This window comes from Heliangelus exortis, chromosome 25 (assembly GCF_036169615.1).
Source record: "Heliangelus exortis chromosome 25, bHelExo1.hap1, whole genome shotgun sequence".
Classification (NCBI taxonomy): Eukaryota; Metazoa; Chordata; class Aves; order Apodiformes; family Trochilidae; genus Heliangelus; species Heliangelus exortis.
In genome coordinates, this window is record NC_092446.1 from 4119016 (window position 1) to 4131233 (window position 12218).

At 49.2% G+C, this 12218-nt stretch overlaps 1 protein-coding gene across 2 annotated transcripts in view; it reads left to right on the top strand.

Moving 5' to 3' along the window:
* Positions 1-12218, top strand: part of BLTP3A (bridge-like lipid transfer protein family member 3A) — a 72250-nt gene that overhangs the window by 22965 nt on the left and 37067 nt on the right. The window contains exons 14-22 of one of the 2 annotated variants that reach the window (XR_011730548.1): positions 83-1626; positions 1870-2066; positions 3388-3539; positions 3631-3778; positions 5046-5311; positions 6129-6237; positions 6772-6887; positions 8231-10605; positions 10647-12182. Coding sequence is in view for 1 of the 2 variants with exons in the window: in XM_071768370.1 (XP_071624471.1) it covers positions 83-1626; positions 1870-2066; positions 3388-3539; positions 3631-3778; positions 5046-5311; positions 6129-6237; positions 6772-6887; positions 8231-8356 (2658 nt within the window). In the remaining variant the exon portion in view is untranslated. Of the gene's footprint in view, positions 1-82; positions 1627-1869; positions 2067-3387; positions 3540-3630; positions 3779-5045; positions 5312-6128; positions 6238-6771; positions 6888-8230; positions 10606-10646; positions 12183-12218 lie in introns of those variants that run through there. The other variant, XM_071768370.1, reaches the window with a different exon arrangement.

Below are 12218 nucleotides of genomic sequence, written 5' to 3' on the forward strand. Positions count from 1 at the left end.
CCACAACTGACCTTTTGTGTCAGTGCTGCTTTGAAATTCCTTTCTCACCCCTCTGCTTTCCATGTCTGTCCCCTCTGCCTAGCTCAACATCCCTGTGGAGAAGAAAGTCACTGACCACCCAGATCGTCCCCAGACACTCTGCATCTGCATGGCAAAGCTGACTGTCACCAACACCCGCCATGCTCCCTTCTGCACCTGCCAGGACCTCCAGAGCCTCTTCCGTCAGTTTGCCAGCTCGGAATTCTTCCACTCCAGTTCTGTGAAGTTCCCAAGCTCTCAGGACAGTTTCAGCCTTCTCCACACCCTTTTCCTGCGCCACGCGTATCAGGTGGAGGAGAGGCCTCGGAAGCATCCGGGCTTTCCCCAGCTGCTGCACAAAACCTCTGCCTCTGAAGATCTGTGGTCTATGAATTTCACTGAGCTTTCCCTGGACTTTGAGGGGGCTGAAAGTTCCAAGGGCAGGGCCCTGAGCTTTATTGACCCTTTCCCCCTTTCTGTTTGGGCCTGTCTTCCCAAGAGATGGGCCCAAGCTCAGATGTCCAGACGACAGGAGCTGACTGCCTCAGAGCTGAAAATCAAACCTTCTGCCAGCTTTAGCAATCACTCCAAGAACGAGAGCCTTTCCAAAGAACATGGGCTTTGTCAAAGATCAAAGACTGACCAGGATTTGAAGAACATCTACAAGGTCCCGGAGACACTGGATGTCTTGGGAGAATCTGAGTGTGAACCTGATGATGGGGTAGATGAAAAAGAGCTGGAAGCCTCTGCTGATGTCCATTTCCTTGTGTCCTCACCTGTTCATGTCAAAGTTCGACTCAACCACTACCAATACTTGGTGCTGCTCAGGATGAAAGAAGTTCTGCAAGCACTACAGGAGCAGTTGGCCCAAGATACCCAGAAAGTGACTGGGTCTCCTTTAGATCCCATGTCTGCTTGTGTAGGGGTTGTGTTCCACAGTGCTGAAGTGGCCTTACTGATGAACCCTGCTCCAGGCTCCCTCTTGGAACCCAGATCCCTTGACTCAGACACAACGAGCCTGATCGAGTCAGAGCTCTCACCTTCAGACAGCAAGGAGGGGCTGGCAGAGAAGGAGCTGAAATCAGAAACCAGTTCAGAGAAGGGAACTCACAGTGCCTCAGGGGTCCTGGAGGACAGTGGGATTGAATATACCAATACCAGTCTAACCAGTGTGCCACTGGAGAGACTCCCAAGATCCACAAGTGATGGAGCTCTGAGCACAGCTCCACACAGTAAGAGCATTGAGGAGAAAGGTTTGATAGAGGAAGCCCACGAAGCTGTGGAAGCCCTGGCTGCAGAAGAACCAGCAGAGAGCAGCAGCCATCCTCAGAACCCTCCTGCCTTCCCTTCTAGCCCATCCTCAGACACACAGCCCTCAGGGCGAGGAAATGCTGCTCTTAATGGCCAAGCAGAGCTCATCCCTTTGAAGAACATAGAGGTGGAGTTGTCCAGTGCCCTGCACATCACCAAGGATGCCACCAAGGAGGCTCTGCACGTGACTATGGACCTCACCAAAGAAGCTATGTCCATAACAAAAGATGCTCTGAGCCTGAGCAGGGAGAAGATGACCTCCACCATGCAGAAAATGCTCTCTCTGCCCCCAGCCAAGTGAGTGGACCATCCCCCTGGGCTGCTGGGAAGGGGGGGGGATGTAGGCTGACTGCTCCCTTTCTTTCCATATCATTTGAATGAGGGATAATTAGGTCTTCACCTCTTGGAGGGGGTGGTTTATGTGCACTAGAGGCTGACTTACAAGTGTCCAGAGTCCAGCCCAAAATCTGTATAATCTGGGCCTCTAAGATTGACTTTATCACTGTTGTTTGTTTTTTTTGTTTTTTGTTTTTTTGGTAGGGATTCTGTGCCCAAAGCAGAAGAGGGAGCAGTGACTCCAGGGGGGGGTGGCAGCAGCCGAATGCGTTTTTTCTCCATGAAGAGGACAACATCCCAGCATTCCTTTGACACCACATCTGTGGATGGGAGTGGTCCTGAGGATGGGCTCTCTGTGGACAGTGATGGCAGTGATGGCTTCGTCATGCTCACAGACTCTGGTACCAAGCACTTGGCTTTCTCCTCCTCCTCCTCCTCCCCACTCTTACTCCACACCAGTGAACACTTCTCTGCCGTGGTGTCAGGGTTTAACACTGGCCTGGCAATTAAACCAAGTACCAGATGCTCTCTATTAATCTCTCTCTCCTCCCTGATAAGAAAGGAGAGAGAATAAGGGAGAGAGACTTATGGGTTGGAAACTAAACTACACAACTTTAATGAAACAGTAATGATAAATAGGAAAAATTACTAAATATATACAAATATACAAGAAAATGGATACCACATTCCTCCCCCCTTTCCCCCAATAGCTCTCAATTCACCACCGAGGCTGCAGGGCAGCCCTGGGAAAGTCCAGGCTGGACTCCTGGAGTCAGCAGCAGTTGGGAACTGGAGGCAGGAACACACAGATATGGGCTGGGATGGATCAGGAGCACAGGCAGAGGAACCCACGGGATCCTTCCAGGATGCCAGGTGAAGGAAGGGAGGCAGGAAAGGCAGGAAGGGCAGGCAGCTGGAAGCTGGAAGCAGGAAATCGATGGCTTGGCCCTTGTGATCCCTCAAATTTATACTGAGGATGAGGTGTATGGGATGGAATACTCTGTTTGGTCAATTCTGGCATCTATCTTGTCCGTTCCTCCCCAAAGGAGGCTGCAGGTGGGACCTCTTTATGTTTTCCTCAGAGCTGAGCAGTGTCCTTGGCTCTGCACACCAGTCTCTAGCAGTAACTATAAACATCAAGTGTTATCAGTCCTAGAAACACACACTGAGAAACTTGCTGTTCATTTCAGCAAGTGCAACTACTCACAAGAGACTTAGCTGAAAGCAAAAGTACAAGACAGAAAATCACCTTTACCCTGGCCCAAACCAGGACACATGGGCAGTTGTGCTGTATGGAATTACCTTGGGCCTCTCCTTCTTTTTGAAGGTCAGGAGTGGTTCACCCCCAGCAATTCCCTCTGTTTTGATAGGTGCCTTTTCTGTGAGATGAGGAGTACAAATAAGTGGGGAGGGGGATCCCTGTGCATCACAGGGACATTCTCAGGCATTTGGCCACACTAAATGTGTGCAGGGGGCTGGGTGGTACACAGCATTTAGGAAGGGGTGAGTGAGGGCTGGTTGGAATTAGGGCACTCTGAGCATTTCAGTGGATGTCTCTCATTTCAGCTCTGCATTGGTTAAATTTATCTGAGGAGCTGGAGAGAGTTCCCCACTGGATGGTAAAGCTGATAGGCTGTGAGATTCAGGTAGTTATTGAGTTCAGGGCTTCTTACAACCAGAAAAAGAAAGAGGATCAAGTTGTTGTTATGCCTTTCATTTCAGAACCCAGCCTGGACCCTCTTCCCTCAGGGAATCTTCCTCAGGCCCACAATGACACAGGCAGCAGAGCAAGCCTGGTGGCAGAGGATGAGAGTGGAGTGTCCCCTGAAATAAACAGCTCGACTTCCCAGAGTGAAGACCCCAGGCTTCAGCTGGTCAGTTTTGTCCCTTTTCACTGCAATTCTGTCTCTAAGTGAACGTGGGGGTGTTTGTTTTAATGAGTGAGCTTTATGCTTGCTGCTCCAGGTGTCTGTCCTCGTGCTGAAGATGAATGATGTCAACTGTGCAATAGAGGCACGAGGTGATGACTTGTCTCTTGCTTTACAAATCATGAACGTGGTCCCAGAGCAACTGAGCAATGTTGGGATGTGGCAGTACCTCCATGGCTACCTGGGTAAGACCCTGGCTCTTGAAATCTGCTCCTTTCATAGCCCCATTTTTATGACTGGTTGTTCTACCTGCCAGCCCTCAGTCAGTGTTCCACTGGTTACTCCAGTGTTAAGGTTTAGAATTTTTAGGATTAAATACAAAATGTGTGAGGGAATGGGGATGATCAGAACCTTTCTGGCAGTGGCTCAGATCTGGGGTTTGAAAGATGTTTCTGAAGTGCCTGCAAAGTCAGTGCCTTTGTCATCAGAGACTGCAGTTTTCCTGATTGCTGTGAGGATGCATGAAATTAATTAAGAGAGTGAGTAAAGCTATGCAGGGAAACCTGAAGTTATTCCTGCCCTGAGAATCGTGCTTGGGGGCTTCCCCAGGGCTACATCCCGAGGCTTTGCTGCCCGTGGCCACGAGGGGGCAAAGCAAAATGGGAGCTGAGCTGGTCCTGAGAGTGGAATGACAGAGGGTGGGGAGCTTGTGGCCAACTCCTGGCTGTGCAAATCACAGACTGGTCCCAAAGTGTGGTGGGATGGTGAGAGAGAGAGGGATGTGACTGGAGGCCTAAACAGGTTCTGGTGTTTGTTTTTTTGTGATGTGGACTCTGAGTTGTTTGGAATTTGTTAATGTGAAGGATGATTTCAGGCTGCTGCCCTTGTGAACTTGGCTCCAGTTCTGGGAGTGTCCAGTTCTGGGCCCCTCAGCTCAGGAAGGAGATTGAGGTGCTGGAGCAGGTCCAGAGAAGAGCAAGGAGGCTGGGAAGGGATCCAGCACAAGTCCTGTGAGGAAGGGCTGAGGGAGCTGGGGGTGTTGAGGCTGGAGAAGAGGAGGCTCAGGGGAGACCTCATCACTCTCTCCAACTCCCTGAAAGGAGGTTGGAGCCAGGGGGGGGTTGGGCTCTTTTCCCAGGCAACTCTCAGCAAGACAAGAGGGCACAAGAGGTCTCAAGTTGTGCCAGGGGAGGTTTAGGTTGGACATGAGAAAGAATTTCTTTCTGGAGAGGGTGCTCAGCCATTGGAATGGGCTGCCCAGGGAAGGGGTGGATTCTCCATCCCTGGAGATATTGCAAAAGAGCCTGGATGTGGCACTCAGTGCCATGGGCTGGGAACCACGGGGGGAGTGGAGCAAGGGTTGGACTTGAGGATCTCTGAGGTCCCTTCCAACCCAAATGGTTCTGGGATTCTGTGACTCTGCATCCAGACAGACCCTAAAGGACTTTTCCAGATACCTATTTTATGTTTCTGTCTGGTGCCATCTTCTGCAATGAGATCTTCCTGCTCTAGCTCCAGCAGGTGCAGAGAAACCTTCAGTCCCTGAAGCCATCAAGGCCCAGCCAGAAGTTTGCCTGCGCCTGGAAGTTGGACCCAAAGCTGCTCTGCACTCCCCTCTTGCTGTTCAGAATGGTTTCCTTCAGCTGCTGCTCCACAGTTACACAGCAGAGCTCTTCATGTCCTTCCTTACCAACCTTGGCCCCTTCCTTGAGGATGAAATCATTCCAGAGGTGATCCCCATGGAGATAGAAGTTGTGGATGCCAAAATCACATTGAAGGTGAGTGTGTGGGGAACTGGAGCTTTCCCCCTCCAGGATGGGAGCCTGGGCAGAGCTCACTTGCAAGAATCTGCTTGGGGAAAGGTGGTGTGGGCCTCTGTTTTCCTGACAACTCTTTTATTTTGCTTCTACAAGCTGCCTTAGGGATGATTGAGTAACACAGTGGAATTGTTGGGTGATCAGATGGTGGAGAAATGGGAGCCTGGCACTCAGATTCTCTGCCCAGCTTTGTTGCTGACCCATTTTTTAGGCTCAAGGGAAAGAAATAAACACCTCATGCTCCAAATGATTGTGCAGAACAGGAAATATTTGACATTTTCTGTAAACATTTTGAGATTACAGATGAAAAACATGATGCAGAGGGGGTTGATATTTAGGAGGGGGGCACTGACAAGTTCTTGATTAAACCTTTTTGGCAGCAATGCTTTGGCTCCACTCACCACCAGGAGCTCAGTGTTGCTGCACAGCAGCATGAAAACCTCCAGACTAAGGGATATTTTGGCTCTGGATTATTGGCTGGAGGTTTGACACAGGGATTAGTAGGATGACAACTGTGAGAGCAGCCTTCAGGGTGATTGGTTTAGGCCTTTCAGCCTTTTATTATAGATATGACAAGAAATCAAGACTCACATGCAGCTTGTATCTAAATCCAGGCTTTTCCAGATGGGGGGTGACCTTGGTAAGCTCTGGCAGTGCTGAAGCTCCTGTGAAGGCTGGGGGCAAGGGGAATCAATTTGGAGTTGCCAGAGCTGTCAGAGCAGCTCATCCCTTTAATTTTTTTTTTTATTTCTCCTTTGTTTTGTTTTTTTTTTCCCAGGATGACACCCCCCAGGTGTACTCTACCTCCCCTGGCCCTGTTCCCATCACCTTGGCAGTAGATCACATCATTGTGAAGCGAAGGGATGATGGAGTCTTCTATCTAACAGGTCAGAAACATCAAGGAAATTTGGTTTATTTCCCTCCAGCCCCTGAGGCTGAGCTGAGGGAGACTGGAACTGAAATGTCACTGTTGCAGCTGGGAGGATGGGCTCTGGAGTGTGAGCAGTCTCTGCTTCTCTTCTCTGCACTCACTTCTACCTGAATGGGGAAATAATCTTCAGTTTTCATTGCAGGCACCCAGGTCCTTGGGCTGCCCTGCTCTGTTCCTTGCTTTGTGCATTCATTCCCCCAGTCATTCCTTGCTGGTTTGGTGCTTTGTTTGGACAGCAAATTTGATACCCCAGGCAGAGCAGGTTAACACCTGAAGCAATGAACTGGCAGCCTGAATTCATGCCTGATGGTTTTTTGAGCTCCCAGTCAGGACAGATTACTGCTTCCTCCCTTGCTTTAGTTTCTCCATGGGAATGAGATTTCCCCCTGTCCCTGTAGAAAAAGAAAAAAAACCTCAAGTTATTCTTTATATCCTCATAGCCCTGGTGTAGAAATGTCCACACCTGAACTTTTTCTGTTCTTCTTTCCAGCCCCACAAGGGGAGGGCTCATCAAAACAGGAAAAACCTGTGTCAGCTCTTCAGGAAGAGAAGGCCCCAGTGGAGTGTGTCTCAGCAGCCCCAGCAGCAGGAACTTGTGGACTCCAGGTGAGTCAGGGCTGCCTGCTGCTGTCTGGACAAAGTAGATACTGAAAAATTGAGTCTTTTGCCTTCATAATTCTGCAGTTACCAGTAGGTGTGGTGTGTTGCAGACAGGCAGGGCACACAAAAGCAGCTTGTACCTCCTTGTACAGGCTTCCTGAGAAATTAGGACACCTTGCTCAGCATAAACTCTTCTGTTCCCTCTCAGGATTCAGTTCTTTATTGGCTCTGTCTTCCCACTGTGTCCAGATCTGTGTCAGATAAACAGGAATCAGGAGGTTCCCACAAAGAGAGGGATGTTTTGTCTGAGCAGTCAGTGTTGCAGTCAGGGAGTTTCAGTTTCCTTCAAGTTTTTGCTGTTCAGTTTGAAATTTCTTTGGATTTTGCTGCTTATATGTGGAATTTAGATAACTTTTTGGTTTTATTTTTATTCTCTAATTATTTGCTGTTTGCTGCCAGGTCTACTTGGCATCTAAATTGATCACTTGCTATGGAAAAATACATAATAAGAGAGCAGTGTGGCCAACAGATAGAGAACTAGATTCTCTATTTGGATTCTGTTCACCACTTGGGGTCCTGTCACTTCTTTTCTCATCTGTCTCTTCCATTTAGTGCAGAGACTTTTTTTTTTCTTCCCATTCACAGAATCTTGTGAAACAGTGCCCTGACCAGAACTGGATCACAGAAGTATCACAGTAGCTTAGTTTCAATTTATTTTCTGATGCTGGACCAAATGAAAAGGCCAAATTCTTGAGTAAAAATATTTATGAGAGCTCCAGTTCAAACCTGTCCTGTGCCATGAACTGCAGTGGGATCTCATGGGCAGTATTAGAAGACAGAAATCAATTTTCTTCATGGAGACAAGAAACAGGAAAGCCAGGCATGTGCTTCTTCCAGCTCCCATCTTAATTTTAATCAATCTTTAGAGGTGTGTCAGGACAACTTAGAAAAGAAGCTTGTAGATCAGAGCCCATTTTTTTCCTGCTTTGTTAGCACCATTATCTTCAGCCAGAATCAGCTGGTGGCTTTACAGGAGGGAAAAAACCCCACAAAACAACAAACTTTGCCCACAGGAAGTCTTGTTCCTGTGCCTAGGGATGTGAAGGGAAATTTTGGGAGCAAACAGTCCTCAGACAGCTGTCACTGGCAGCCTGAGCTGGCTCTGGTGACACAGGTCTGGGAGTCAGCAGGCACCAGTTGGCAAGGATTTCTTCAGGTGGGTCAGGGGCTGTGTGGCATAGTGCAATTCATCCCAAAAACTCCTGCTTTGGTTTTCCTCTTGGAACAGAGTGGTGTAGTCTGGAAGTTACCTGTGGAAACTCCTGGTTTGTTTTGTTTGTCTCTTGCAGTTAAAGGAAGTGCCTGAGTTGCAAAGGGAGCTTCAGAGCATGAAAACAGCCCTTGCAGAAGCCAACAAGGAGAAGGCACTTCTTCTGCAGGAAGTTAGGAAATACAATCCCCTCTTCCAGCTCTGACAGGGAAGGCACAGGCTGTGGCTGCTCAGGAGGAGCTCAGGAGGAGAGGAGATCACCACCAGCACTGTGGCAGCTGCTTGGATTCTGCTGCTGCTCAACAGGTCAGCCTCCTGGAGACTGCTCACCTCAGAGAATGGGAACCAACTGGGACTGCAAAATGAACTGGGAAGAGGGAGAAAGCACCTGGCTGAGCACCAGGGCAACAACCAGAAGGCATCAGCTGTTTGCAGCCCCTTTTTTTCTGTCCTGGCAGTGTGTCTCTGGCACTGAAGCAGGGCAGTGGGCAGCCTACAAACAAAAGGTCAGAAATTAGGGGGGGGACACACTCACAACCCAGCTCTTCATCCATGGGTGGCAGTGACTCTGCTTTCAGCCTTCACCTTTTGTGGGGACATCCAGAGATGCTCCTCAGTGGGGTTTCAGCTTCCTTCAGTGTTCTTGCCTCATCCCCCTTGCCAAAGAACACAGCAAGAGGAGCACAGGAGGGTGCCAGAGGATAGGTATGGCAGGAAACACTGAAACACTGCTCAGGGCTCTGGTGGGGAAGCACCTGCACTGTCAGGTGAAAAACAAACAGGGGGTTGGGGGCTGTGAGAGATGCAGGAGGGATTTTCATCTGGAGGAAGGGGGCTACAGCTCATTATTCCCTCAAGAACAGAGGAAAGGAATTCCTTCAGACTTCTCTTTTCACCAGTAATTTGTTGTGTCAAGGCAGAACTCTTGGAGTTAGCCTGAGTCTGATTTACTTTCTCCCTTAACCCCACACTGCTTGCTTTAATGATGCAGAAAAACAAGGGAATTAATTTCTTTCCTTACAGAGCACCCTTTAACCTTTCTTCAGTTTTACTGTCAAAGAGCAGGGCTGAAGGAAATTGGGTTAAGTCACGGGGTGAGGTGACCTCTGTGTTTTCTTGAGGATGGAAAGTCCCAAACTGTTGTGTGCCAGAGTTTGAGCAGTGGAGAGAGAGAGGGAGGGAGAGAGGGAAAGAAAGAGGGAGGAAGGAAGGGAGGAGGAGCAGCAGCAGCACTGACTGCACTGGGAAGCAGCCACCTGCATTCTACCTGGCCCTGTGGTTTTCTTAGCACTGAGCTGATGCCTGCTCTGAAAAGTCTTCTACCAGGGCTGTGCTGGAATGTGGGTCAGGAACAGGGAGCTGCCCAGGCCCCCTGCCTGGAGCCTGACACTGCTCACTGCTTGCTGTGGAGTGGAGGTGAAGCAGCAGGTGGTGGTTGGGTTGAGCTTGGTTTGTGTTCTTGCCTTTTCTGGAGCTGCTTTCCAGAAAGAGGGAAGAGTCTGTGTGGTCAGGGAGTGACTTGATTTATAAGGAAATAGCATCTGAAAGTGTGGAAGGGAATAAAGAAAGCTCTAGTAAAATATGAAGTAGACACTGATTTTAAGAAGTAAAAAAGGAAATGTCATTTATCAACAGCAAGGATCAAATCCACTCCTGCAGGTGAATTGTTACCTGGTTTCTTGGCTCTGCTGATCCAGCCACTGTGTGGTCAATGTGCTGAAGGAAGGAGCTGAAAGGGGCAGCTGTGGAGGGAGAAGCTGTTCTGGAGGAGAAGTTCTGTGTTCTGATCCAGGAGGGTCTGACTTGCACCCCCCTCAGTGTTGTGGATGAGCACTCATTGCCTCCCCCATCACACACACACCTCCTTCCATGTCTGCACTGTGGATTTTATCTTAGTTCAGACCTTGGTTTGGATTTTTCCAGATGGCTTTTGTGTCTGTGTACATCTCATGCACAGGCTTTTTAGTGCATGAAGCAATTGCCACCCACTGAGTGATTGGAAAAAGTGACAGATTCTATTTATTAATCAGATGAAAACTTCAGTAGGCTATAAAGTGTAAATAACCCTTCTTGAGGGTGTGTTTCCTGGCTGAACTCACTCCCCAAACTTTGAATGGATTTTTCTATTTTTAGAAAAAAATGGATGTATTTCTATTTTTGGTTTAGCTAAAACCAAGGCTTTCATACTGCTCACTGGGCAAGGAGCAGCCTCTGATTTACCACAATCAGCTGAGGCCTGGAAACCACAGCAAAGCAAGCAAACAACTTGGGAGTTCAGGTTTTCCTACTGTGCTCTCCCATCCTTGTCCCTTTGCCCAGCTCTGGAGCTGTTGAACACTTCTCCCTCAACAAGCACTCCTGAGATCATTTGAGTCCCTCATCAGCTCTAGGGGCACCAGGACAACTTGGAGGCACTGCTGTGGTTTGTGGGGAGCCAGGAGTGGATTCCTTGTGGTTGGCAGCTTTCACTTTGCAAAAAAAAAAAAAAAAAAAAGGATATGTGAGAGAGGCATCAGAACAACTCCTCAGATGATCATTTGCACTCTGGCTTTGTCTCCATGAGACAGAAGGGAGCTTTGGACACTTGTTGGAATTAGTCCTGGCTTGCAGGGTTGTGCAGACAGCCCTGGGGTGGCTGTGCTGCTGGAGCTGTGTTTCTGCCAGGGGCTGACTCTGCCTCCCATCAGGTGGGAGCCTGAGCTGCCCTCTGGGAGCAGCCACAGAGGAATTAAAAGGAATTGCCAGGGGCAGAAGCAGGGGAGCTGAGCTGGGCTGCTTGGTGTGCTCATGCTCCCCACCCACTGAGCCTGGGCTTGCTCCAGTGTTTGGATGCTGTGACTCCTGCCAGATGCTTTCCCCTCTCCTCCTCTTCTTCCTCCTCTTCCTCCTCCTCCTCCCTGTGGGACATTCCCAGCAGTTCTCTCTGGAGCCCTCTCTGTGCCCCTGCTTGGCACAGCCTTTGTCAGGACAGATTTGAGGTGCTGCCAGTGATGGGGAAGGCAAGAGAGCAGCTGCAGGGCTGTTCTCAAGAGGAAAATGCACTTTAACTTTCCCAGCATCAGCAGAGACTCCAGCAGTCAGGGCAGGGGTTCTGAAACCCCAGTTCTCTGCCCTGGTGAACAAAAACTCCTGCTGGGAGCTGGGCTGGGGGCAGGAGAAAGGAGGTAACAAAGCATTTGCATGGCTGGGCTTGGTGTGGAACAAACTGCTCTGCCAGCAGCTCCCTGTCAGACCCCCAGAGCCCACCCAGGCAGAAGTTGAACTCTGTAACTCAAACCTCTGCTCCTCTGCTTGCTCCCTCTCTGCTGTGAAGCAAGAAATGTGTTTGCCTTGGTGGAATGCAATGGTATTCTGATTTTTTTTTTTTATTATTATTCACTAATGGCTTGAAACTGGGAGGTTTCCTTTCTTCTCTTCCCACTTTTCCCAATGTTTTGTTGGACTGGGTGTCTCCAGCTTCACCCCCAGCCAGGCTGGGGAGTGAGGGGGGTGTCTGCTTGCTGGGTCACACAAGCCCTGAGCCCTCCTTCCCACCTCAGAGCTGAGGCCAAGTTGTTTACAGCAAATTTCTTGCCTCAGCCACTCCAGTCAACTGGTTTTGTTTAAGAATTAAAGCTCTTCCACTGTTTTGTTTGGAAGTACCAGGAAAAAGTACTGTAAAACAAAACCTGTGTCCTTCCCCCAGGGCACACGAGTGGGAGGGCAGCTCCCTCCTGCCTCTCCACTGCTGGTAGCAAAGTTTACTTTTGTTTTAAAGCCTTTTATTTAAGGTCTCTTTCTCTGTTCTGATGAGAGCCAACTTAATCCTTGGTGTAACTACACCACAGTTACCCTGGGAAGAGCACATGGCCTCAGCACCTTTTCCATTTTGTTTGGAGCTCCTGGGGGGACTGCTCTGGGTACAGGTGGGGAATGTGCAAGTCTGACTGGAATTGGAGTTTTAGGCAGTTTTGGAACTCTGCAGTGAATTTCCACTCATGCATTTATTGGTTCTATGAACCATGACAAGAAATTAAAAGTTGTTAACCTCCTTCCAGGCTCCTGGTTTGGTTTGGTTTTTTTTTTTT